Below are 24,900 nucleotides of genomic sequence, written 5' to 3'. Positions count from 1 at the left end.
ACTTAATCATTGGTCAACAGCCGTTCCCACAATCTGACTGTAAGGAATGTTCCAGTAATTTGAAGATACAGATCCACATGATTGAAAAACATAAAAACTTCAGAGTGAAATTCATCCCACAAACCTCTTCTCAATGGAATGCAGGAAGTCATCAAAGGTTCGGAAGGGTGTGCCCTCACCCCAAATTCCTAGTCGGCTCATATAAATCATGTTCTTTGGCTCAGAGGCACCTGGAACAGACATGACAGAAATCGATGATTTAAAGTCTACTATTGTATTTTTTCTCCTGCCCGAGAATGTTTATTTGTGTGTTAGCTTACCTGTGGCACTGGCATACACCACCCTGGCATGCGGCAGCTTGCTTTGCAGGTCAAGAACTGCTTTGCCCATCTTTGTAGATGTGGCATTCTTGGCTTTGTGGCATTCATCAAAAATAATCTATATTGATGCAAAGTCAAGGACAAAAAATACCAAAAACCACTGCTGAATGTGTGGTTGTTAAAATTAAGTCAGAAAATCATGTGGAACAACATATCGAAGGACAGCTTATGTTAGATTGACAAAGAATATGGCATTAAAATTAAAGGATACAACTCCATCAAATTCTGGTTTGCACCAATCCAGGATCTGTTTGATCCTCGTCCGAAGCTGCCCTCCTGCTTGGCTTTCTCCAATCAGTGCAGAGTAAGTTGCAAACAAGACTCCTTCTGAGGTAGCTGTGTCACCGTACTTTATCTGTTAGAACAGAACAAATATTAAACAAGTCACAATAGTGCTTCGCTCTACTTCACCGATTGCGCTCATGCACACATAACAACTGTTCTAATTTTCTCAGTTTGACCCACAAATTCCACCTGAACTCACCTTGTTTAAAGCATGCACAGGAATAGTCGGTGCATCTATGTCTTTGAGATCTCTCTCTGCATCAAATTTCAGGTCATTGGATATGCTGAACCTGAGGGAAAAGACAGGGGAAATTAGCCGACTTTGACATACAGTAAATCTACTGTGCATAAACAGGATATATCATGCAGGTGGACAAAAATCCCAATCAGAAAATCGATCTATTTTTTAATCATAGCCCGCATTAGTCATGTCCTTTTTTCCCCTCAGAAGTGTTTTTCTTGACTCTAACCTTTTGAGGCCTCATGGAACAGGTGACTCTTAACATTCTCTAGTTTCATACAAATCCTACTTTGCATTGCTTTTCTAGAAGCTCACATTTACTGATAAAAGGAGATGTTTGGTCTTAATATTGGTAGAAACTGAATGTAGGAATCCAAATGAAAGTAATTTCTGTCTCCAGTTTAACCTTCTGAACTCCCTTATATAGTTTTGAAATTACACCGAGCTCACATTATAAATATTTTCCGTAGGCCGATTTCAAATGCCCTATGACTTTACCAAAACTGTTCATGTGATTTTGTAATGAAGAAGTCAAGAAAAGGTCACCAAATAACTCACGTAGTCTTTCCGTTTTCTGAAAATTGCTAAGAGTGCTTTAATTAAAACGGCAGACTATGCAGACAGGCCTCTTACTGGCCCATCTGTTGTAGCATGTTTATCACTCTTACCATAGTGCTTTTTTTCTTCCCTTAAGGTAGTTCTCCAGGATGATTCCTGCCACAGTGCGTCCCTTTCCGACCCCTGCCCCATCTCCGATCAGAAAGCCGGCCCTCTGCTTGTTCTGGAGGATCACCTCATGTTGCTGAGGGTGCATAAGGAACGAATGATGATCAATATGCCTCCAGAGTCACGCCATTAAAAGTGCTTCATGTAATGTGTGCTGGTATGTGTACCTGGCAGGCGTATATGATAGCCTCTAGCTGCAGAGCAGACAGCAGACCATTTTTAATAGTTGACTCAGGGATGGACAGAGTGTATGTGATGTCAGGAGGAGGGACACTGGATAGAGTGTTTGTTTCCACCACTATGTCAGGATGAGAAATTCCTATAGTGGCTGAAGAGAAGAGGAAAAAAACATGTTAACCATAAACTGAGTGTCATGTTGTATTAGGGGGAAAAAGGCAGACAAATTAATGGGTGAACTGATGTTGAAGTTCATTCAAGTGGCCTACATTTGGAAGGTTTGTACTCAGCGTATGTGTCTACATGTCCCAGTTCCTCTGCTTCTTCTTCCTCGGCCTCCTCTTCCTCTTCTGTTGCTGCCTGGGTTGTCTGAGGCTGGAAGCACCACAGAGACTTCAGTAATGTAATCACAACAGCAAGCGTTGCATTTGGGAATAATATTTTGTTGTTTCAGCTTAGGTGAAGACAAGTTAGGAGAGAGAAAACTGCTGAAATTTAGAAGTAGGTGAGCAGTTAGTATGACGATAATGCACACTGGAAAAGTTCCTTAAGAAGGAATATTAACCAGAAAATTAGCAAAATAACAAGTGAATAAAATGCATGAAGCCAATTAAAGGAGATTGAATTGAGAGATTTGAAAAATGTAGTCAAGCAGACAAAAGACAGAGAGAGTGGAAACGGAGAGGACCTCTTTTTGACAGTCAGCTGAATATTACAATGCCTCTTTTCCTGTCAAAGTAATCTCTGTTTTTTATGTAATGTACATTTGTGGCATGTACAATATGCCGCCATGCTTTTGTCACCTGTGGTAATACAGATGGTAGACAGGAGCATTACAATTTACCTTATGAAGTTTTGCTAAATTCAACGGGACCCCCAGATGAGAGCCATGTTAAGTTTTCAGTGTAAAACATCTAAAAGATGCACTCAAAAAAAGGAATTGCCCTCCTAAACATGAAGCAGTAATTTTGAATAAAATGCAACTGAAATATGTAAAAATCTAATGTTTATTTATTCAAATAATGAATCAGTAAGGGAAATATGCTGGGTATTAACTAAACATATACGAATCAATTAAATTTAATTGGACCAGATTCCATTAAATTTAGTGTTTTACATTGAACTAATATAACACAATGGAATTACATGGAAATCAAATTACTTCAAGACAGGATTTTGGGCATATTTTTTGAGTGAACTGCTGCAGCTGCTGCAAATAAGACCTAAAACATAATCTATATTTTATATATGATTCCCATATATGATTACTGATGAGTAAGCTCAAGGAGTTTAACTTTAACATCAGACTGGAGAGGTTAACGTGACTACCTGGAATCCTCCTAAAGGTGGGGTGCTGATAATAGCAGATATATCCTCCAAACTTGCCAAGCCTTGAAACCTGCTGGTGCCATTCTGCTGTCAAAAAAACATAAAATAAAGAAATACAAACTCAAATAAAACACTGTGCCTAAGAAGGATTAAAGCAAAGAAAGTCGAGAGTAATCTGCCTGTGCATTTGTGTCTATATGCATGTGCACGAGAGCGATGGGGCACTCTCCTAAAGCTGCACTAAACAAAATGCATTTTATTTGACTGGCAGTGAAAAGCCAGCAATGACAACAACAACAATGAAAGGAAGATAAAGGCATGGGAAATATAGTCTGGGAAATATAATGAACGAAATGAGGGCAGAATGAAAAGGAAAAAAATAAAAAGGCTTTCAGAAAGCAGGGAAAATAAATGTACTCTGATCATATCAAAAAGATATCCACGGACCCATCTAATTCAAAGAGAGCTTAACAGGAATGAAACTGCAGGCTAGAGGAACAACTATTGAAAACAAAGTTGCTTTCCTCGGGACACTGATTTAGAGAGCATGAAAGTGCATGCATACTCCTAATTTGTCTACAACAGAGAAAACAGTTAAAAAATGTAATGACCAAAGAGAAATGTTTAACAACAACAAATTTTATCTAATGGATACAAACATAATTCCTGAATGAAAAGACGAGACACTGGTCATTGCAAACAGCAACAGCGTAAACCGTAAAATCAACTGGGAAAACCATTGTTCAACCTCGGCACCAAATGACTCTCCTGCTATATGTAATAAGAATTCAATATGAATAAAATAACTGTGTCATTTCCACCAGTGCTCAGAGGTTTAACGGCTTAAATATGTGAGATTAAATACCATCACATCGGTGCGTAGTTGAAGGTTTCACTGTACAATGAATTAAACGCAAAAAACTACACATTAACAAACGTACTGGTAGCTAGGTAGGTGGTAAAATGGTGTGCTAACAGCACAGAAAGATGATAATGATATTAGATAAGAAAGACAGTAGATATGCACCAAAAGATATGCTGCACAGTTACTATATGAGAGCTGTGTCTGCTGCTTAGAAGTTTTTAATTCACAGCTTATACTTCATAAGAATGGACTTGTGCACAGCCACAACATGAAAATCCCAACTTAGAGTGGAACACTAAATCAACATTATATTATGCTCCAAGTACTTTACACTACAAGCCACATTCACCCATTAAAACAGCGCTTTATCTATCTCACATCCACAGCTCCAGCTAATTTAGACTCACCAATTAACCTCACATGGATGTCTTTGGAATGTGGGAGGAAACTGGAGGTGACAGTGCTAACCACTTCACCGCCAGGCTGCAGACGCAGTCGTAAGGCAGGAAAGCACTAGTGTTTACGGGATACAATGAACAATATAACCCTTAGCTACTGTTTGTTATTCGATGCCAACTTCCCCCAGTGAAGACATACGTATGCTGAGGCAAACAAGTCTGTTGCATATCATATCTGTAAGAGGTAAAGGTGTGGTAACCAGTTTTTCTGGTAATGACATGTGAGCGAGTGCTTGTTACTGACCTCTAACTGGCTCTGTGCTGGTGTGGTGGTACTAGTGCTGACGTCCCAGATTGTGGGCACTGTGTCCAGGTTCTCTGCATTGATGAAGGACTGGGTATCAGCATACTCCGACAGTGAGTCAGTCGGAGAGGAGAACAGAGAGTTTGTGGAGATGTCATCAAGGCAGGGCAGGTCCTGCAGGCAAAGAAAAAACGGGACGAGGTGTTAAAGGTAAACTCTAAAACGGGACAAAATTTAGGGCAGAGAGTTCAGTAGATCTCTAAATAAAGAAACAATATTTATACCCACATCCAGACACGGTCCCTCACCATCAAGCTTTATGCAACATAAAGGGGGCGCAACAAAAGCTTTTTTTAAAAATGTAACAGACACGGCACCAATACCAAACAGCAAAAGAAAAAAGGTGTGGCATGAGGATGAATGGGAGTGATGTTTGGATAATAAAGGAGCCGTATTCATTCTGGATTTTAGCCAAGTTACATTTATTTGGGTGTAACACGAGTAGCCCAAACAAAATATAATTACACACAGATGTGAGAATGAGCACGTGAAGTAGAACGTGAGGGGAAGGCACAATAAGGCTGCTTGTGTGTATGTTTGTCATTTCAGCTATGGCTGCCTTCCAGTCGCGCCTCTATTCATATCGTTTCCAAACCATTAGCATGCCATGTTCCTTAACTAGCCCCTCACAGGCACCCCTAGGCCCCCTGAGACTTATAAACATGTATTTGGAGAGATAGGAATTGAATGACAACAAGAAACTCAACAGAGGAGAAATCTCTTTGTGACGTCCATAAATGAGTCGGTGTATAAATACACTCTGGGCAATGTATGGAGATTCCCACAACACACTGTTCCCCATACACCCACTAGGGGACCACGAGGCAACTGTGAATACTTCCCCAAAGAGACTAACGTGCTTATTTGGAAATTTGGGAAAATTTCAACATTTCTCCAAATGTTGATCTCTGTTAAAACACAATAAGCTCTAAGGACTGAAGATGGCTTTGTGGGAAGAACAATACTATGCTTACAGAACAAAAGTAAGAAAAAAAAGTCCATAATCATGCAGAATCATTAGCTGAGCTGCTGACTCAGTCCTAACAATCCGGTAGGACTGATTAATACTGAGAAGCTGCAGGAACTTCTGTCATGGCTGTCTGTTAGCCATTACTCACAGTTCAACAGAAAATGTTTCACAAGCATGAGAGGACTAGACGTAGAGCTCAAAGTGTTAACATGACAACATCACGTAGGAATGGTGAACAGGAAGGACTATAAACAGCAAACAGAGAAAAAGTGGCTCTGCCCCACATTTGCTTACATACATATTTGTGTATTTTGTCTTTGTGACATTAGAGAAACAAAGCAACTTATTAACCTATTATGTGGATGTTTGTGGATTGTAAAGTGCACTAAGCTTATCAGTGTTTACTGCTCACTTTATGCTCTTCAGCTCCCTCCCTGTTCCTTTCTCTTTCCTTTTCTCCTCATGTTTGTGTATGTGTGCGCTTCCTGAGGGCAAGATCAGGCATGAGCTCTGCAATCAGACTCTCCAAAGTTCTTCTAGCCTACGGACAGCTGACTGGAACAACTGGCTTTTGTATGGAGAAAGAGTTGTAGATAAGAGTGGGTGTCCTATACTACCACTCCCAAACACGCAACTTGGTCACTTTATATCACTTTTATATCACGTATCCGTTTACTAGTTTGTTTCTCTATTCTATCAACTATGTGACTTTCTACCTCATGCTATTCCGTGTCCTAATTCCCTTCCCTGCTCCCTCCATTCTGTGCAATTCTGACTTGGGATAAATGAATAAACAACAAGGCTTGGAAAAAGGACACAGTGTCACCAGAGGCATCGTTCCACTGAGGCATAATTGCGGAAACACACGCATAAGCGCAGACACACGTATAAAAATTATTAAGTATTGCCTGTCTTTCTTACAACACACTTAACCACAAATTTGATAAAATGTTACAAGATGAGTTTAGATACAAATACAGACCTGATGAACAAACAACACAAAAGAAAACCCCCTAAATATAATCTAATCTGAGTTACACCTACAGCTGTCATATTAGCTTTCCTCATAAAGCCGGTTAGGGTTATGAAACTCTCAAAACCTTAACGATTCTTATTTTGCACATCACCATGAATTCAATCAAGCTTGAAAAGAAAACAAGGGCTAATTTAATTTATTCTACAAAAATGGCTAATTTGTATGCCAGCTGATTATTGCTTAGCGCCACATTATGATGAGACTTCTCGGTTTTCTGCATCTTGTAAAACCATGTAACATTATGTGCTTTGCTGTTGCAGTGTTGTTATATTAAGACAACCAAAATGATACAGAGGAATCACAGAAAACTGCGGCAGTCTGGTGGGTGCTAACCCAGACATGTCCAACCTCAGAACCATGCTAATCGAGTTGTTAAGCAGAGCGTAACAGAGGCAGCAGTGTTTGTCCCCCGGCAGGCCTATACCCAGGGCTACTCCATCTACTGCTCCTAACACTGGGCCCTGCCAAGCAGAGATAAGGCTTGAATTCCAACTGCTCTGATGGTAATCTGGCTCCTTCCACAGCTCACAGCCTTACAATCATATAACTGCTAATCCTGCCTCACACTTTCTCCTTTGCACTCTTTGTATCTGTTGCGCAATAAAACAAATATCTGTGTGTGTGTGTTTTTTTGTGGCCAAATTACACATTTTATTTTATTTTCATGGAATAGGTGGGAAAAAAAACTGTGTTTGTACAACAGCGAAACATGTGAAAGTCCATGCACATGCTTTTTCACATCATCTGTCCACCATCCTGTTTTTTGCTTTTCACATGTTCCTCTTTCACTTCAGCTTCTTCTCTGCTATGAATTGTGAAGCCAGTATTATATCCTCTCTTTACAGTAAAGTTGAAACCCTCAACACATGCAGTCATCCATTTGACCAAATGCCTGCAACAATGACTCCCAATTACCTTACTGCAAGAAGCTTTGTATGGAAGCTACCGGCACATATGAACACGAACACTGAACATCATGTATCCACAGCAGTAAATTGTACTTGAGTATCTGGATAATAACAGTTATCTGTCTGTTGATGATTAATGTAGGCACATGGCAGTGAAAAACAACCTCAAAGAGCCTTTCCAGCACACGAGATGCCTGCAGAGCAGTAGAAGTTGGTGTTTGTGGTTGAAGATGGTGGTTATCAGCTCTAAGAATCAGAACTGGAAAAATACACTTCTAAACATAACCGCCCACCAGCAGCTTAGCTTCTTTATTTCCCTAATCTGCTAAAGTTGATGCATTTATTGCATGACGAGTAACCTTAAACAGTTTCACACAATCTCCAGCCCTTACAAAAAAATCCCAGTGAGTCCATAATCGTAAGATGTGAAAACAAAATTTAGGCTAGAATAAATATTAGCCAACATATTTATCTGTCCTTCACACACACACACACACACACACACACACACACACACACACACACACACACACACACACACACACACACACACTGCAGTTGCCATGACAGAAGGAAGGAACAGCCGTTTCTAATATAATGACCACACTGTCAATAATAAGCCCTGATGATAAACTCATGCAGTGTCATACAGAGGACTCTAGCAGCCCTGTCTTTTACTTAGCTTTATAAGCACATCAGTTTACAAATATTTCTCTTCCTTTTAAATGAAAACGCCCTTTTGGAATACTAAGGATTATCAGACACAAACCCTTCTCAAACACATCATTAAAATAATATTTTAAAGGATGCTGCCAGTATTTCCAGTCATGACATCGTAAACCGTTTTTACACAAGGTGTCTATTTTTATTTGTTTATTTTCCTTTTTAGTTTTGAATGGTCAGTTCCTCTGTTTTGTTGTTGTTTTCATTACTAAGTCTAATGTTATCCAAGGACAGCCACATACCTCCCGTGACACACAGGGTGTTGTCAGCTGTCTCTTTTCACTGGTGTTTTCTTTGGCATGCGGGAAGTGCTGACAACAGTTGATATCCCGACAATAGTGCAATAAAAAGGAAAAATATTATTACCGATTTCAAGCTAGTAAAAGCAGTAATTTATTGAAAAAATTAATCATCTGCATTTAGTAATGTAATACTACCACAGCTTTACCCCGCTACCAAAACACAACCTTAACGTAAGAGCTAATGTATACTGTCCCAGGCCACGTCCTGCTAAACTCAATAACCTCTCAATACAAGGCCACGCTGAAGCCTCAGCCAGGCCAGGCCCAGGGCTTTCCCCTCCTACACACTGCCAGCTTGGCTAAATTTTCCAAGGCCAGGAAACAAGTCACCCTGGCCTCCCACTTACCCTACACACCCACACATGTACACAAACACACATGCACACCTCAAATAACCTCACGAACACAACCTACATTTCTGTCATCTCCTGCTTATTCACTATCCCAAGCTCTAAATGTCCATCCCCCTTGTTTCTCATCCCCGGCAACTTTGTCTCTCTGCCCCTTTGGGCATCTCTTCAATGTTTAGTTTTGTTTTCCAGCAAAAACTCAGCTGCAAGAAGATTGTCTGTGTAATCCAACACATGACTGATTGATATGGATGTAGCTCAAGCTCAACTGTCTCTGGATTAAGCACAGCCCCTTTTCAGCCCTGTCTTAATATCCTACAGAATGCTTTAAGATCATGAAAATACTGGTGTACCAATATTAGTAACAGTAGTAGTGGGAGGGTTAGACGTGTGAGAGTCACACCACACTCTGGAGACTGATAGTTGTAAAAGCTAATAAAATGCCAAGTTCTTGGTAATGTCAGTAGTGTAAAATGACTGTGTAAGCCAGCATGACCCTGTCAACAAGCCAAGTAGGTGTACTGAAATCTTATCTGTCAGATTGTGTGGTCTGTTTATGTGGATGCAGTGATGGGATAGAGTTTTCATATAATCCACAGCACCCCTATGATCAGCTGACTGGAACAACCCGAGACTGATCTCACTGGGGTCAGCTGTTGACCTTATCCGTGCAGTCAACAGAACCTGACTGATGATGTTTGTGTGCCTTCTTAAGATGTGGGTCTGGGGCCAGTAACTGAAAAGCCACTACTGGTGTCTCTCATTCTCTGTGGATTATGTTATGCCAAACTGTCTGCATGTCAGACGGCCCTGACATATCTACCGGACTGTGACTTTAATAGCACGGCTGTAAGCTTTTCCTTTTCCTTGACCCCATACAGCTTAAGGCTGGTGCTGACCTTAAAAAAAAATCAAGTTCTTTGATTAACTTGCTGTTGAAAAAGGGCTTCTTTGATTTTTAGCATTAAATGAATTTGTGGACAGAAGGTTCTGTCTTTTGACATGCAGACATAAATCAGCTTAACCAGAAACAGAGCTTTGATCAAGGAGCCAATTTGTCAAAAAGCCACTTTATTTCTGTACACATGGAAAGTTTTACATCTGTTCTGGTCTATAAGACCCTTTAGTCACACAACCTCCCAACCAAAGAAAATATATTCAAACACTTTTAAATGTCAGCCACTGTCAACAAAATGCATTCAAGTTCAGCAGCTTCGCAGCTCACAAAGAGCTCTCCTCAGGATCCTCCCTAAGTGGAAGTCGACCTTTGACCACATTTCATTAATCAGTGCTAATAAAGAAAACCTAACCCAGTGGACTTTCTCTGACAGAACTTAGTACATTTTCTATTTTAGGGTGAAAAGTCTGATTAGTAATCAGCTATTTCTGTTCTATATTCCTTTTTAAAGGTTAAAGGTCAGAGCGATTGTTTCCTTGTTTAGCCAGCAGACAGTCTGGTCTAATCTGCACCAGACTAACCTATGCTAATCAAAGGGGTATATTCAGTCCAAATACCTCCTGACAGGCAGGCCTTCATGTTGTGCAAAGTCTGACTCAAGAAAGCCAGCTTGTTACTTACAACCCTAGTGTTTTCATGTGTTCTGGAAAATAAAAGGATGCCGTGTCTAGTGTCCCCAGCTGGACGGTTCTTCTGCCTGTAGGGGAGCCTAAGGTTCACACGGAGCTGGGTACTAGAAACTAAAAGGGGTAAATTTTAGCAAAACCAGTTGATCTAAAAAACTAATTACTTTCCTAGCAATAAAATCAAGTAAAGGCAAAGTAGTTAAAGATAAGAATGAGAAGACAGGAAGTCATCTACAGAGGGTGAGCTGACACAAAGCAAATTGTAGTCAAAGAAAAAAAAAATAGGGAAAAGGGGGTGAGGCTACTCTTCTCAGTACATTTTCTAAACATCTTTCTACAATTCTTCTGTAGATTAAAGCCATCTAAGAGTCCACTAACTCTTTGTCTAAGACGGACTCTATAATGTTGAGATCAGGGATCTATGGGGGGCACAATATGCTGCAGGGACTCCTTATTATTCAGGTCACTGAAGACAGATCGTCATGATCGCGGCTACATGCTTGGGCTTGCTGTCATGCTGCAGCACGAATATGAGACCAGCGAGCTACATTGTTGATTGTAAGGGTTCATAGATAAGAAATGAAACGTTTGTACAACACTTTGCAACTCAAAGCAAGACAAGATTCTGAACATGTTTGTGAGACAAAAAAAACAAAAACCGGTGAAAAAAGGCACATTAAAGTGACTCACTCAGAATCACACTGTGTGTCTGTTTTTGTGTTCTATGTGGGCCTGCGTGCTCAGAGCTGAGAAAAGTGGATGTAAGGGGAGTGTTGACGCAAGATGACAGAAATTTCAACACAGCATACCACGAAGCACTTGCAACAGAGGTAAATCCTCTGATTTGAAACAGTTGCATTCAAAATAGAGAGGATTTAAAATTGTTTTAAAACTTGTTATAGGGGAATAATCTATACTAGATGCATATGGTAAGTTACTGCTTTAAAAGGTAAAATATTATTGGTATTATAAAGTATAGCCTAAGCTAATATTCAAAGCATAGTCTAGGAAAAGTTTTTCTCTTAAGAAGAAAGGAAGTCTGCAGATGTATGAAATCAAAAATGTAAATAACCTTCCTCTCATCTTGTACATGACACACACCCACACTTTGACACCTTTTGTCAGTTGAGTACCTTGTGCACAATGAGCCTGTAAGGTACGGACTTTGATTTTGTTCCCGATCAAGGAACACCTGCAACACTTTTTCTCCTGGCTATCCAACGAAATCAGAACTTTCTATAAAACAATATGTCCAATATGTCACTTTCACACTTAACACATCTGGTAAGGGACACAGAAACCCTTAGCAATTTTCATCCTACATGAAGCCAAAACAATTAAAAACTTATGGTGCTGTTCAAATGCCTTTATTTATTTAAAAGAAACTGACCCAGCACTTCTATATCAACCGTATTCTAACAATATTCCAGAGCATGTAAAAAGAGTATCTCAGCCATCGCCTAACCATCTCTGATTTACTTACTGTTAGTTCAGACAATAACAGCCAACAGACAAGATCAAGGGTAGACAGGTCCACAATGCCAAGAAACCGAATCCTTTCTATGATATAACAGTGCTGCTATAATACAATAACCTGATAATAAATCCTAAACTAGCCTCGTAATAAGCATGCCCCAGTGGGGCATTTTACAAAAAGTTAAAAGAGTTTCCAAATATGTTTGAAACAAGTTTCTCACATTAAGTTTAATAACATAGTATTTTATTCAAGTTTGTACCAGAGGACTTTTAATTATGCCTTGCTCTAACAGGCAAACGGTCCGGGAAATGCAAAAGCTCTTGAATGGAACGAATGATCACAAAACAGTTATACATGTTCATTAGTCTATTCTATTTAATTGTGTTTCATAAAAAAAATACTATTACCGGTAACTTCATTTTGGCGACACAGTTTTAGGACTCTAAAAAAGAATGTGCTGAGTTTTCTCATTTTAGTATTACTACGCTGACAGTCATGTTGTTCTAACGGCTGTCTTCCTTTCCGTATGCTGTCGTAGTTTTTCAATCTTGTATCCTGTGTCGTAGTAGAAACATTACTAGCCAGAAATAATTAGCTTGAATGTCCCCTGGTTAAGACGTCTGTTCACCTAGCACCACTCTAAAATACTGCGATTACAACTGGCAGTGAAATGTGATATTTTTTTGATATAATGCTGCTTTCAATCAAACCCATTTATGCACTGCTACATACAAAAAGACAGCATGCATGTGAAGCGAGGCACCAACCTGCAGCCTAAGAAAACTGCACATCTTGCAACCAACCTTTGTCTTCTTTTATCAGTGACCCAGTACCCCCCTCCCCACACACACACACACACACACACACACACACACACACACACACACACACACACACACTCCCCGAAGCACTCACTTAATCTCACCATCATTGTTTATTCACTTCCCGTCAAGTACACGCCTGGGGTCACACTTGAGGTTGAACGTAATACCAGGAAACTGACAACATGTGCCCACCGAGAGGCTTCCCTGCACCTTAAATGACAGGTTCACAGTCTTGCAATGTAACAGTAATTAGTACCTTAAATAAGAAACAAGCTCTAGAACAAGAGGTTCTAGGTTTGGATAAACTTTTACTACAGATTTCTCCATGCGTTCAAGTTTGAATTTGATCAAACAGGTGGCCACACTTTAGTATGCTAAACTCTGACTCTCTAAATGGTCACTGTGTATTGGAGGGAAGGCCACAGCAAATAATGTGCAGATGTGCAGCTGACTTTTGTGTTAGAAAGATGATTAAATACTGTGTGCCTAAGATTTTTTCATGCACTGATAATATCCATGCATGATGTTTTTTTCTCTTTTTTAATATGATTAAAATGTGTAAATTCCTTGGAACTCATGACTGGACCCTTTTTCAATTTTTGCTGAAAGAAGAAATGCTGACATGGGATTAGCCAACTGACTTAATCAGAAATTTACTGGTAATGGGCTCAGCAAGCCTTTCCCCAAATCAAGTCATTAAATTTGCCACATTTTCACTGACACCGTGCAGTCTAGTGAATCATAATTCAAAAAATAATGATGGTCTATTTACAATCCAGCACAACAATGGCCAAATTTAATAGTCATCCACAAAACCGGCAAGACTGCCATTTAGCCTGACAAGATATCAGGTTCTAGCACTTAGTGGTAGACAGCGTGGAGTGTGGCACATAATAATTTGTCAGAGTTTGTGGCCGTGTGCAGCAGATGATTGGCTGGCAGACTGGTCTGTCGGCAAAAAATATTCATAAACTGATCTAAAAACTAACAGACCATCTTTCATAATCATTTACTCTAAGACAGTTAAATAGGGAAGCAAAAAGCTTAAAGATATAATGAACAAAGATGAGGTAACCTTCTTTCTTTCAATAGAATTAATCATATTCGTGCTCTACACCAATTTCAGTCTTGGTGTAGGGCATAATCAGAGACATATCTCAATCTTGTTCAGGAAACAAGCATTTGTAAGCGCTACTACAAACTAATTTAAGAAGTTTTTAAAATACATCTTAATATAGTACGAATTTGTCAGCTGTCAGAAGTGTCTCAATACAGTTACTTTACAAACAGATCAAATCCAAAGAAGGCCAAGCCCATATAAAAAACCCTATACTACAATAAAAGAAACAACATAGGCCTGTCTCCTTCAGCGCTGTTTTTAGAGGAAGCGTTTATAAAATTAATTCAAGGAAGTTGAAATTAAAAATACAACGATGGCTGGGTAATGAACTGTTATCAAGTTCCATGACAGGGACAATAAAAACTCTTCACAATAACAGCCTACAGTTAGTCACGAGGCTTTTCTATTCATAGTATTCAAGGGCTGATCGTGACATTAGAAAATAAAAACGGCGAGTGCTTAAATCAACACTCTTCATTCAACTTAAAATATATGACAACAAGATGCAAACAGTACCTTTGGTAGCGGTTTTCCCAGCTGAGCATAAAATTTAGTCCAGAACTGCATGAGAGACATGGATCCAACAGCTGCAGTTTGGGGGAGTAAAATATACACACACATACGCTCCTGCTTCACCTTGAATCCCTGAACTGGACAGTCTCTTCCATGTGTTGATCAAAGTGTTGGTAATCACTTTACAGCTGGTGCGCTCCCACCCAGCACAGGACTCTCACTAGCCCCTTCACAGTTCCTCTATGGTTCAGAGCACACATCTGCCTCTACCACAGATCTGCTGTGGGCAATGAGCTCACACCTACAACCTCTCACAAACAGAGATACAAGCAACTCTAAAACATACTTCCTGCTTCACCAGGACTGTCAGGTATTTGCATAAGGGGTTTAGTCATAGTGATTGTGGACTAGTTCCTCTGAGCTCAAAAAGGTGGTTGGAGAGCGAGTGAGAACAGAGGAGGAGGGGAGGGGAGAGGTGGGGAGAAGAGGGAGGGAGGAGGGGAGGAGCTTTCAGGAAATGATGCTTTTGTTGGTAAGTGACTAGAGTTACTGGCAGTAGGGCCCATTTTACTGTACATGGTGTAACTCAACCGCATTTGTAGTGTAAACAGTATTGCGCTCTGGACCTGGCCTCTCCTCACACCCTGCTGCTTACTGCTATGTTTAATGGGACTCGGCCACTATTTAATCATTATTATATTTAGAGGCCAAATCCCTGCCTGGCTTGCTGTCTTACTTCATACTCTTTTTTTGTGACTCTTTATCTAGAAAGATTCATTTTTAGGCCAGTCACTATTCTTTTAATAAATGCTGATTAATATAAGGTAAAAATTAATACACACAAAAGCTAACAAAGGCAGATGCAACAAGTTGTCAAATAAGCTTTCTGGGAAGGGTGTGTCAGGTATGACAGGACACCTTTTTTCAGATATAACAGCACAGAATAGGATATAGTTTTCGATCAAGAGAGCTTCTTCTACAACCATTAAAGAGATTTTATGAAAAAAAGAAAAAACAGCCGAGATTGTTAAAAGTGCGTGTTTTCAATCTCACAGGGTCTTTCAAAGATTAGCCTATCTGCACACCTATTCATAAAAAGTTATTACTGCTTACTGGAACTATGGGTGTGATTGTAAAATGCAAACAACAAAAAAAAACAACAATATTCTGGGAATCTGACTGCTTATCAAAGGCAGCAACGTGCCAGTTTTTCTAAAACAAGAGCAATGTTAACTGTCCAACTGTCCATCATAAAGGAAAACATTGTGGTATTTAAAAAGAGAAATAATGTGATTTATGTGAAACACGGGGGGCCTATTTGTACACCCAGCTTCCAGGAATACATGATATCAAGCATGGAGAGGTACTGTAATGTCCATCTTCACTGAATTGAAGGGGAGTCAGGCTCTCAGAGACAGAGTGGCGCCTGTCCATGGTGTCATCATTGTATGACTGGGAATCCTCTGAATAATTTGTGTATGTATGTGAGTCTGGGTGTGTGCGTGTGTTTCGTTTCACATGGAAGGCCACTGGGGAGAAATTAATCATTGATGTACTTCTTTCGAACTCCTAAACACACCTTGCTGCTTCACAACCAAAAGAAGTACCACTTTATTTGAAAGGGAAGTACACCATCATAAACGTGGAATCTTTTCAAACGTTTATCACTGCTGTCATCAAGTGTCACTCAGTTAAAAATGTCATTTTTATGACAACTTGACATTAACTAATAGTTTGGGTTATATAACTACAGTTTCCAAATTGTACTCTTGCAGTCGGGATCAAGTACATAGTCATGAAACAGTTATATTACTGTTGTGGCAATATCAAGCCAATATCAAAGCCTTCTATGTATCACAGCTTAATGATGTAATGTTAACCCATAAAGCTAAACAGTTTACATACCCTATAAACATATCATGCTCATAAAAGGTTTACAAGAAGCTATGTCTTCTTGGTGAATGTGAAGTGCATCAACTTCGCATTTAAATGACTTATATGAACAAGTGCCGTTTAATAACATAATCCAAAAATATGTCGATAGTCACCTGTAAGTCTTATGCTGACCCTTTCAAATACACAAATGAATGCATTCCTGACTTTACATACAAAACATCAGGATATAGTCTTATTGTCATATGCGCACAGCTGCTTTCAGTGATCTACAAAAGCTAAGTGGCAATGTGAAGCTACGTGAAATGGGGCTAACTGAGACCACAAACAAGCAAAGCTGGTTTGATTTCCAAATCTGATTTTGATTCTAGCCCTCAATGACTTTGAATCATTTGAATCCTTTGTCACATTTGATGACCCTTATCAAACAGGACCAACAATTGTATTTTTCCATTCACTGTGATGATATCATCTCTAACTTGCAAGGTAGACACGGGTGCAAGTCAAAACCTGACTTTTGCAATAATTATTTTTTGTTAAGAAATACTCAGTTCCTAAACAAATGAGAGTAGAAGTTAAACTATCCGAACCTAATATTAAGGCACACAGTCCTCACGGAAAACAGTGCACCTATTAACAACCCTTTAAATTAACACCTTTGACCTCCTCCTTCGGAAACTAGGCCAGTCAAATGACTGTGCTGGAGTGTCTTATAAGGAAGTAACCGAGAAATACCAACTGATTTATATCATGACAGGTTTGCCACAGAAAAAAAGAAAGTCAAGACAAACCAGTTCGTCCTCTTACCGCACACCATATTCCAACCCCCCCCCTCCAAGAAAAACAACAAAAACACCCTGAGAACTTTCAAATTCACCAAATTCACCAAATATTTTAAAACAAATGAAAATAATTCTATTAGCTGGGTATTTCTGTATGCATTGCAAACACTTTTTAATTTACAAAATGAGAGTCTTAAATGCAACAGAGAGGTTTAAACTACACCTGTGTGCAAAAATATGAGCTTAGTTATGATCTAGTTCATGGTCTGCAGAGTTGCACAGGTTAAAAAAAAGCATGCCTTTCAGGAACCAAGGGGCCTTAACATTTTTTCAGCTGGGTCTTAGACTAAACAGGATCTTTCTCTTTGCTTTTCTCTTTTCTTTGCCTGCCCATATAGATATTTTGATGTTATCACATTTCAACCTCATATCTAGTGTGTTTATATCACCTTAGACAAAGACAATGATCTTTCTACAGGTAATTGCCAACAGCTGGCTAAAGACTTACTCACGTTTGGAATTTTGAGTGTGACTTATTTAGCAATAAGAAATTTTCAGTTCTACAAAAAGCAAAACTAAGAAGACTCAATGCAAATGCACACTTCCTAGAAATGTACTTGGCAGTATTATGAGTGTAAACGTGAGAGCAATTACACGGAGAGACAGAACAAGAGTATGTAGTAAGAGACTAAGACCAGGAGTGTGCCTAAATGTGCTCCAATGTGTGTACATGTGCACATACAGTAGGTATACTGTATATATAGAGGATATAGTATGTATGATAGTATGGTCTGCTTCTGACGTGATGTGCACTCCTTGAGGTTAGCCAGAGTGGTTAGTTTTGTCTTTATTGTCTTCCAGTAAATCTTGTTGTCATTGTGACTTTTGTCACATAGACTCACGTGTTTAAGGTCCACAGATTACAAAACTTGGGCTTGGTAGGTATGCATGTATCACTGTGACAAAGGGTATAGCTTTCTTTCAAAACGCGGTTGCGTTTTTGTCAAAGTAGCAGCTCTCTTTTTTTTCTAATTACAGTGAGCAGAGTCAGCAGAATGGAAATATGTTGCTAGTTTGAATCTACTAAAGAAAAATGGCATTAAAATTCTTGAGGTTAATAAAAACCAGTAAATACAAGTTAGCCTCAATATGGTTTTTCCACTGTTTATCACAGTTTTACTGTGTCCAAGCTGACTGTTTTGGTAATGCCTTAGTTTATAGCTTCTTGGTGGTACTATAACTCCCAGAAAAGGTATTTTATGCCAACTGTTATTTCTGGGGGAAGTTTCCAGCGAAAGACAGCACATATTGGCAAAGCTTCAGTTCATATAACGTGTAGGTAATTTTATTCAGCCATTGTTTAAATCTCTCACATTTAATATGTCCTAATTACTTATGATGTGCATTGTGTGCATTGGTTATGATGTTTCAACAACCTTATCCTGATCACAATACAGTGGCCACATGTCCATTTTATTTATTAGTAACTTCGAGAAAAGTCATATAAAAATAATATTAACGGGAATATAAACAGGAAGTCTACTGATTCTAACACAAATAATCAACTGTTTTCAGAATTACAGCAATCCAGAGTTACACTTCCTGGTCATATGCTGGTTAGCTGCATAAACAAACTGTAACATTGTGGGAAGACAGCAAACCAAAAGAGATTTTCCTAATGACCCTACAGCTGTAACTGAAACAAAGAAATTGCTGAGGTAAACACGGCAGTCACTTGACAAAACCAAACGATCCCATCAAAAACTCTGCCTAGTCAAATATGCCTAAATGTTTTCTGTATTGTCATGAATCAACAGTGGGGGGGAAAAAACAAGAAATTCTGCTTTCTGATTGTGGATGGACACAGGAAAAACATGGCAGGATCACCACGGAATGGGGGAATGAAATGGAGGATGAAGTGAGCTGAGTGTGAGTTGGCAGATTAGTCATGATGACCCCATGACTTACATTTTCTCCCCCATGCCTCACATGGCAGGGAGTGTCTAAAACCAGAAAGAAGAGCTGAGAAAGCACAATATAAGCACAAAAGATCTCGCTGCCGCAAACAGGCACAAGCAAGCATTTTAACATCACATATTTTTGACACCACGAAAACAAATCTCCACTACTTACTGCTTGTGAAAAGAGGTAATCTAAACTAAATCTCACAACAACTGTTTTCTAATTATGTACCTACAGATAATTAGACATCTGTGTCATACACTCAGGAGCCCTGTATGATTACTTTACAGAAGAAAGCTCAATCCAGACAGGCTAAAACATGCATTTGGAAAACTAGGGAAACCCCACATGAATCACACAATCCATGTAAGCACTACAATACACGCGCATGACACGTAACTTTCTTTTGTATAATATATGACATGTGTAGCTTTTGATTTTAAACCCCTCCCACCAGTCTTACAAACCAATAAAACCTTGCCTTTTTTTTCCTTTTTTTTTTTAAAGAGAGAATTATTAGACTCATTCAAACATCTGGAGCCAAACATGAAGTGAAACTCTTGCGTGTAGATTCTGTGTCTGCTTGTGCTTCATTTGAAACTGCTAGTAATGATGGACTACAAATGATGTGTCTGGAAACTGGATATCAACAACAAAAAACTCTGAATTATCCTTGCAGCTTTGTCATAACGTACCTATAATGTGCACGTTCATTAAATGTATTTAAGATCTTTTAGTTCTTCTGGTTGATGCAAAACATCTGAGCAAAAACTATATGAGAACTTGTTATTAGAATTTTTTTATTCTATGATTTCTTTATCATAGAATGTAAATGCATGCTTTTATCTACAGACAATACATTGTTCACTGGCCAGGCTATGCTGTCAATTTGCTACGGCAAGGAGCTGTTCCAGCATCTCTTCTGACTAAAGATAGATTTGTCCAATTAATTATAGTCATGTCCAGAAGTGTATTTCATGCACCAGGATTGAAAAACATTATTATTTTTTACAATCTGCATTTTCTACATTTTTATTAGAACTACTGTTTAAAGAGTTGCCTCGTAGGAACATAATGAGGAAATATGTTATAGAAAAAATGCATATGCAAAGCAAGGATCCCTTATCTTGAGCCACCACTGTGGCTGCTTTGGCTTTATGCTGGACTAAGGAAAGCCCGGACAGCTACGCCTTCTCTAGTTAGTGGCTCTCTTCTTTAAAACTCATCATCATAGCATATTGTGTTTTAATGTGGTTCCATAATGACACTCATAAACTCAAAATGGATTCAGATTAGAAATTCACTGGTCTGTGCAATTACAATGGCTCCTGTTCATACAATACTAGCTATAAAGTACTGGCTGAATGGACACAAAAGTACTTAGAAATAAAAAATGCAAATGATGCAAAGTAATGGGTATGGGTAGAAGTCTGTGTCTTCAATGCCCCTGTTTAAGTATTTCCCATTTTTGAATGAATGTCCAAGTTAAGCATAGTCTCACAGGCACTGAAATAATTCACAGTAGCTGAAAAAACTTCCAGGACTTTCTAAGATGCTTAATATTTGTAAAATGATTTGAAGCATGACTAAAACGCCGACTTCTAAAGGCATAAAACCATAGAAGAGAGGATCACACAATTATAGCTTCCTATTAATGACATGCCTTGACAGGAATTGGGCAGGTGCTGCTGCAGTCGTCTAGACAACATCAGGCTTTAATAAGGTTTCTCTACGGTAAATTAAGGCTCAACTTAATACACATGAAAGGCAAGATGAAAGGGGTGAGTGGGAGGTATTATCCTTCCCTATGATGAGCAAGTAAATGAGAGTGGTAGACAAAACAAATAAACGAAAAAACTCAAAACAAAACTGCAAGACAAATACATCTTTCTGTATTTATAAGACTATCTTCATCCCGATTCTTGAAGCCATTCCAATATCATCACAAATCCAGCAAATGAGGGAACATCTTTTGGAAAAAATGTCCACCCTTTCTTCAGTAGATTTCCAAAGACTTGTGAAATAAAAACTGTTCCGGTGAGACCATCTGTAGGTCAGCATGTACAAGTGCTAAATAAAAACCAACCTGGGTAAACTCTCCATTCCTAGAGAAGTTGAGGCCGGGAAAGTCCATGTCAGAGATTCCCGGGTATATATCCACTGGCATATCTGGAATGTTGGTGAAAGCTCTGCCGTTTAAGTGGTACTGCCTAGAAAGAAAGACAAAGTTTAGTCTGTTTAACTGTTACACATAGCTTTTTCAAATAATAACAAGGTTTATACTCATTCAGCTACAAACACCTTAAAGCTGCCAAAGTTCACAGGCTTTTATACCTGTACAGTAAGTAGCAGACATGTGAAGCTGACATTTAAGTAGTACACCAAAGTACTCCAAGACAAGCGTGCCGGGTGCTGCTTGTTATTTAGTATTGTCTAACTAAAAGTTAATGGTCTTAAGTTATAATACTGTGTTACAAAACATTTTTTTTTAAATTCCACACACGCCTAACAGGTGAAGGCGGAACACTTTCAGTTTGTTCCCTTATGGCATTTTCAAGCCCAATCTAGTCTCTTGTAACTCTTGAAATCTTTGTCTTAGTAAATAAATAATAACAAAAAACAGGCACCAGGTATTAAAAGAAACAAGCTAAACATGTATCTCGGGACAGACAGGCAGAGATAGACAAGATTAGAAAAACCCAGAGGGTAAGCGAGAGCTATCAACAGAAAGTCTAAGTACAGAGAATAAGAGCAGCTCCTACCCGTTTCAAAGATCCATTTCTCCCGAATAACAACCTTCACTTTGTCTACTGTGCTAATATCTGAAACTGTCCAATAGAACTCCTGCGATATTTTCAGTTTCTTCCTGAGTACAAGTCATCATAATGCAACAAGCTTACTCGTCTATGAGTGGTAAAAGCACAGTCAAAATGAAAGCAAAACTAAACCCTTGTAAAGGTGGAACTATAAAAGGACCATCCCATATTCGTCTCACCCAATCATGTTCCAGGGCTCAGAACTGAAGGATTGGAAACGTCCAAATCTATTCAAAGGATTAGATCAGCAGGCCTGATTGATTTAAGGTCAAAATACATCAAGGGGATGAAAGGGCAGTCCTAATCCAGTGTAAGGAAACCAAACTATGGAAACATGGTTCCTCTGATTTCAATCAGAATCAGAATCAAAATACTTTATTGATCCCTGGGGGAATTATTTTTTTGTTACAGTGCTCCATTATAAACAAACATTAACAAGACAGACAATACGCTAACTAAGAATAGTACAATATATACATATATATATATATATACATAAAGTCACTTATTAATAAATAGCTGAAAATTGTTCATTTATTAATGAACAACAAAATGACATGTTGCCGAATATTCAATATTTGAGATTGTACGTGGTCACACATTCAGTATTTGCTGAGAATATGTTATCTTTATCTTGGTTATTGTTTTATATAACCAATTCTCTCACTTGGTTACTTATGCAGCCATCGATTTTTCGTTTGAATTTTTGCGGATGAAAGGGGCGTCTGGCTGATAAGTAGTAGGGGTGGGGGAAAAAATCGATACTGTGTAGTATCGTGATATTTTGTTCGCTAATAATGTATCGATACAGGGACAGCAGAAATCGATATTTTGTTACAAAAGGGTTTTTGTGCTCTGACTTCAGAGCATGTTGATCCTTTTTCTGAGAAAGAATCCTGACATTCCTTCACTGTCCAAATGTGTTTAACGTTTTTTGGCAGCAATAAACATGACAGTTTACTTATTTTAATTTAAGACATGTTTTATTTTAATTAAGTTTAAAACTTTTTTATTTAATATAAAATTATATTTTGTTTTAATTTACTTTCAAATTCTTCAGTTGCTGAAGGGGCTGCATAGTTTTCATATTGCATAGTGCAGAATAGCTATAATTGTACCAGATGGTTGCATTCAGTTAAGTTGGACTAGACTGTAATACAAACCGTTCAGTTTGTCAACAACAAAACTGACTGAAATGAGAGAAAGACTGAGTGCGAGACTTTGATATTAGAGAAAATGAATATTGATAAAGTTTACCTTTATGTACAGAATCTGAATATCGCAAAATATTTTAAAAAATTGCAATAATATCGTATCGTGCGTTAAGTATTGTGATAATATCGTATCGTGGGATGTATGGTGATTCCCACCTCTAATAAGTAGGTTAACTTAAAAAAACAAAACAAGACAACAATGAGGTCTTTGTTAAACTTATTTTTCCTCAATCAAGTAGATGGGGAGTTAGTGTGAGAACAAGTAGTTTGCCTACACAATGGAAAAAGACAAGATTAATCATGGCGATAAATATAAATGAGAAAAAAAAGGTAAAGAACATGATTAGTTCTCAGAAAACACCGCGAATAGTAACAACCATCCACACTGGAAATCCCCTTAGCAAACAGTGATATGAGTGTGATATTATTACAACAGAAGTCTTGGCAGGACAGCATAAGCTGCCTTCCAATAACACAAAGCCAGTGAGGGTCTCTCAGCTAAAGTAGCTGAATGACTTACTGTTTATCTCATCATGCATAGCCTGAAGCTGTGCATAGATAATAATATCTATAACTTTGCTTTTCCGCACACCTTGGTTTTCTGTTCTAGTGTGCAGTTATCTCAACTGTCTTTCAATTACTGCGATTTTACAAGTTTGCTAGAATTATGTTTATTATTAGGTTTTCAGATAAATTACTTCCTGGCATCCTGTGCCCCTTACTTATTGAGAAGTTCATAATTAGGGTCTTTAAAGGATCAGACCTGATGTGCATTTCAAACAATGATTGTACAAAAGTCTATAGTCATTTTCTACGCTCTTTACTTTAAACATTAGAATGTGTTTCAGCTTCAAAGTGGTTCACTATAGTGCTGACACCTTCAGGATTAAGGCATCATCCTTAAAGCAAACTCCTATGGAGGTGCGGAACTTGCAGTAACTTTGGAAATTAATCCTGAAATAAAAATAAATAAATAAATAAATATTTAAAGCTATGCTAACAGTGAATAAACACAGGAATTTAATGTACATTTAAGATTACCTGAAAGTGATTGTAGATAAAAGTAAGTTTGTCACATTTTGCCCAATTCAGGAGTAGCCATGAACTGTTTACTGTGAGCAAACATGAGCACTTTACAATGATGTTAAAGTGTTTTCGGCTTCTTCCATAGAAAAATCTGAGATCATTATCAACATCTACGGGATGCCCAAGATTACAAAGTAAACAAAGACATGCAACTGCTCTGATTCCTAGGAGTATCTCACGAAGTACAGCTTTAAAAAAAAAAAAAAAAAAAGGATCCTACTCGGAAGCACATTTCTTTGAATCTGAGTATGCTATTTTTAATAACTGTAGTGTATTCTTTTTTCTTATGTTATACAGTCTCTTATTTCTTGTTTTTTTTTATTGTATATTCTTTAATATAGTGTATACATGCTCCATCTGCCTGTCACTTTGCTGCTGGAACACGCAAATTTCTCCAACAAGGGACAATAAAGGACAATTCTAGTCTAATCTATATTTCTATTCTAAATTTATCTCCCGCAGTGAACTTTGGCTCATGGCAGTGGGAAACACTCCAGTGTGACTCTAGGTAGTACTGTGCTAAAGATGCTAAATAATGCAGAGAAGACAGGTAGCAGGTCAAAGCTAATTTTGGA

At 38.5% G+C, this 24,900-nt stretch overlaps 1 protein-coding gene across 7 annotated transcripts in view; it reads right to left on the bottom strand.

Moving 5' to 3' along the window:
- Positions 1-24,900, bottom strand: part of sbno2b (strawberry notch homolog 2b) — a 61,362-nt gene that overhangs the window by 12,358 nt on the left and 24,104 nt on the right. For 3 of the 7 annotated variants that reach the window (XM_085263706.1, XM_085263707.1, XM_085263708.1), the window contains exons 4-13: positions 21,296-21,419; positions 4,706-4,879; positions 3,139-3,225; positions 2,079-2,184; positions 1,800-1,960; positions 1,575-1,708; positions 865-955; positions 592-735; positions 321-438; positions 125-230 (exon numbers count right to left, since the gene is read on the bottom strand). In XM_085263706.1, the coding sequence (XP_085119832.1) occupies positions 125-230; positions 321-438; positions 592-735; positions 865-955; positions 1,575-1,708; positions 1,800-1,960; positions 2,079-2,184; positions 3,139-3,225; positions 4,706-4,879; positions 21,296-21,419 (1,245 nt within the window). Of the gene's footprint in view, positions 1-124; positions 231-320; positions 439-591; positions 736-864; positions 956-1,574; positions 1,709-1,799; positions 1,961-2,078; positions 2,185-3,138; positions 3,226-4,705; positions 4,880-14,575; positions 14,969-21,295; positions 21,420-21,971; positions 22,074-24,900 lie in introns of those variants that run through there. The other 4 variants (XM_085263713.1, XM_085263709.1, XM_085263712.1 and 1 more) reach the window with 4 other exon arrangements.

Source organism: Mchenga conophoros, linkage group LG23, assembly GCF_057382185.1.
Source record: "Mchenga conophoros isolate Kocher_MC1m ecotype Shallow Benthic linkage group LG23, M_conophoros_male_GT1.1, whole genome shotgun sequence".
Lineage (NCBI taxonomy): Eukaryota > Metazoa > Chordata > Actinopteri > Cichliformes > Cichlidae > Mchenga > Mchenga conophoros.
Note: the sequence above shows the minus strand (reverse complement) of the source record. Positions and strands in the feature narration are given on the sequence as shown.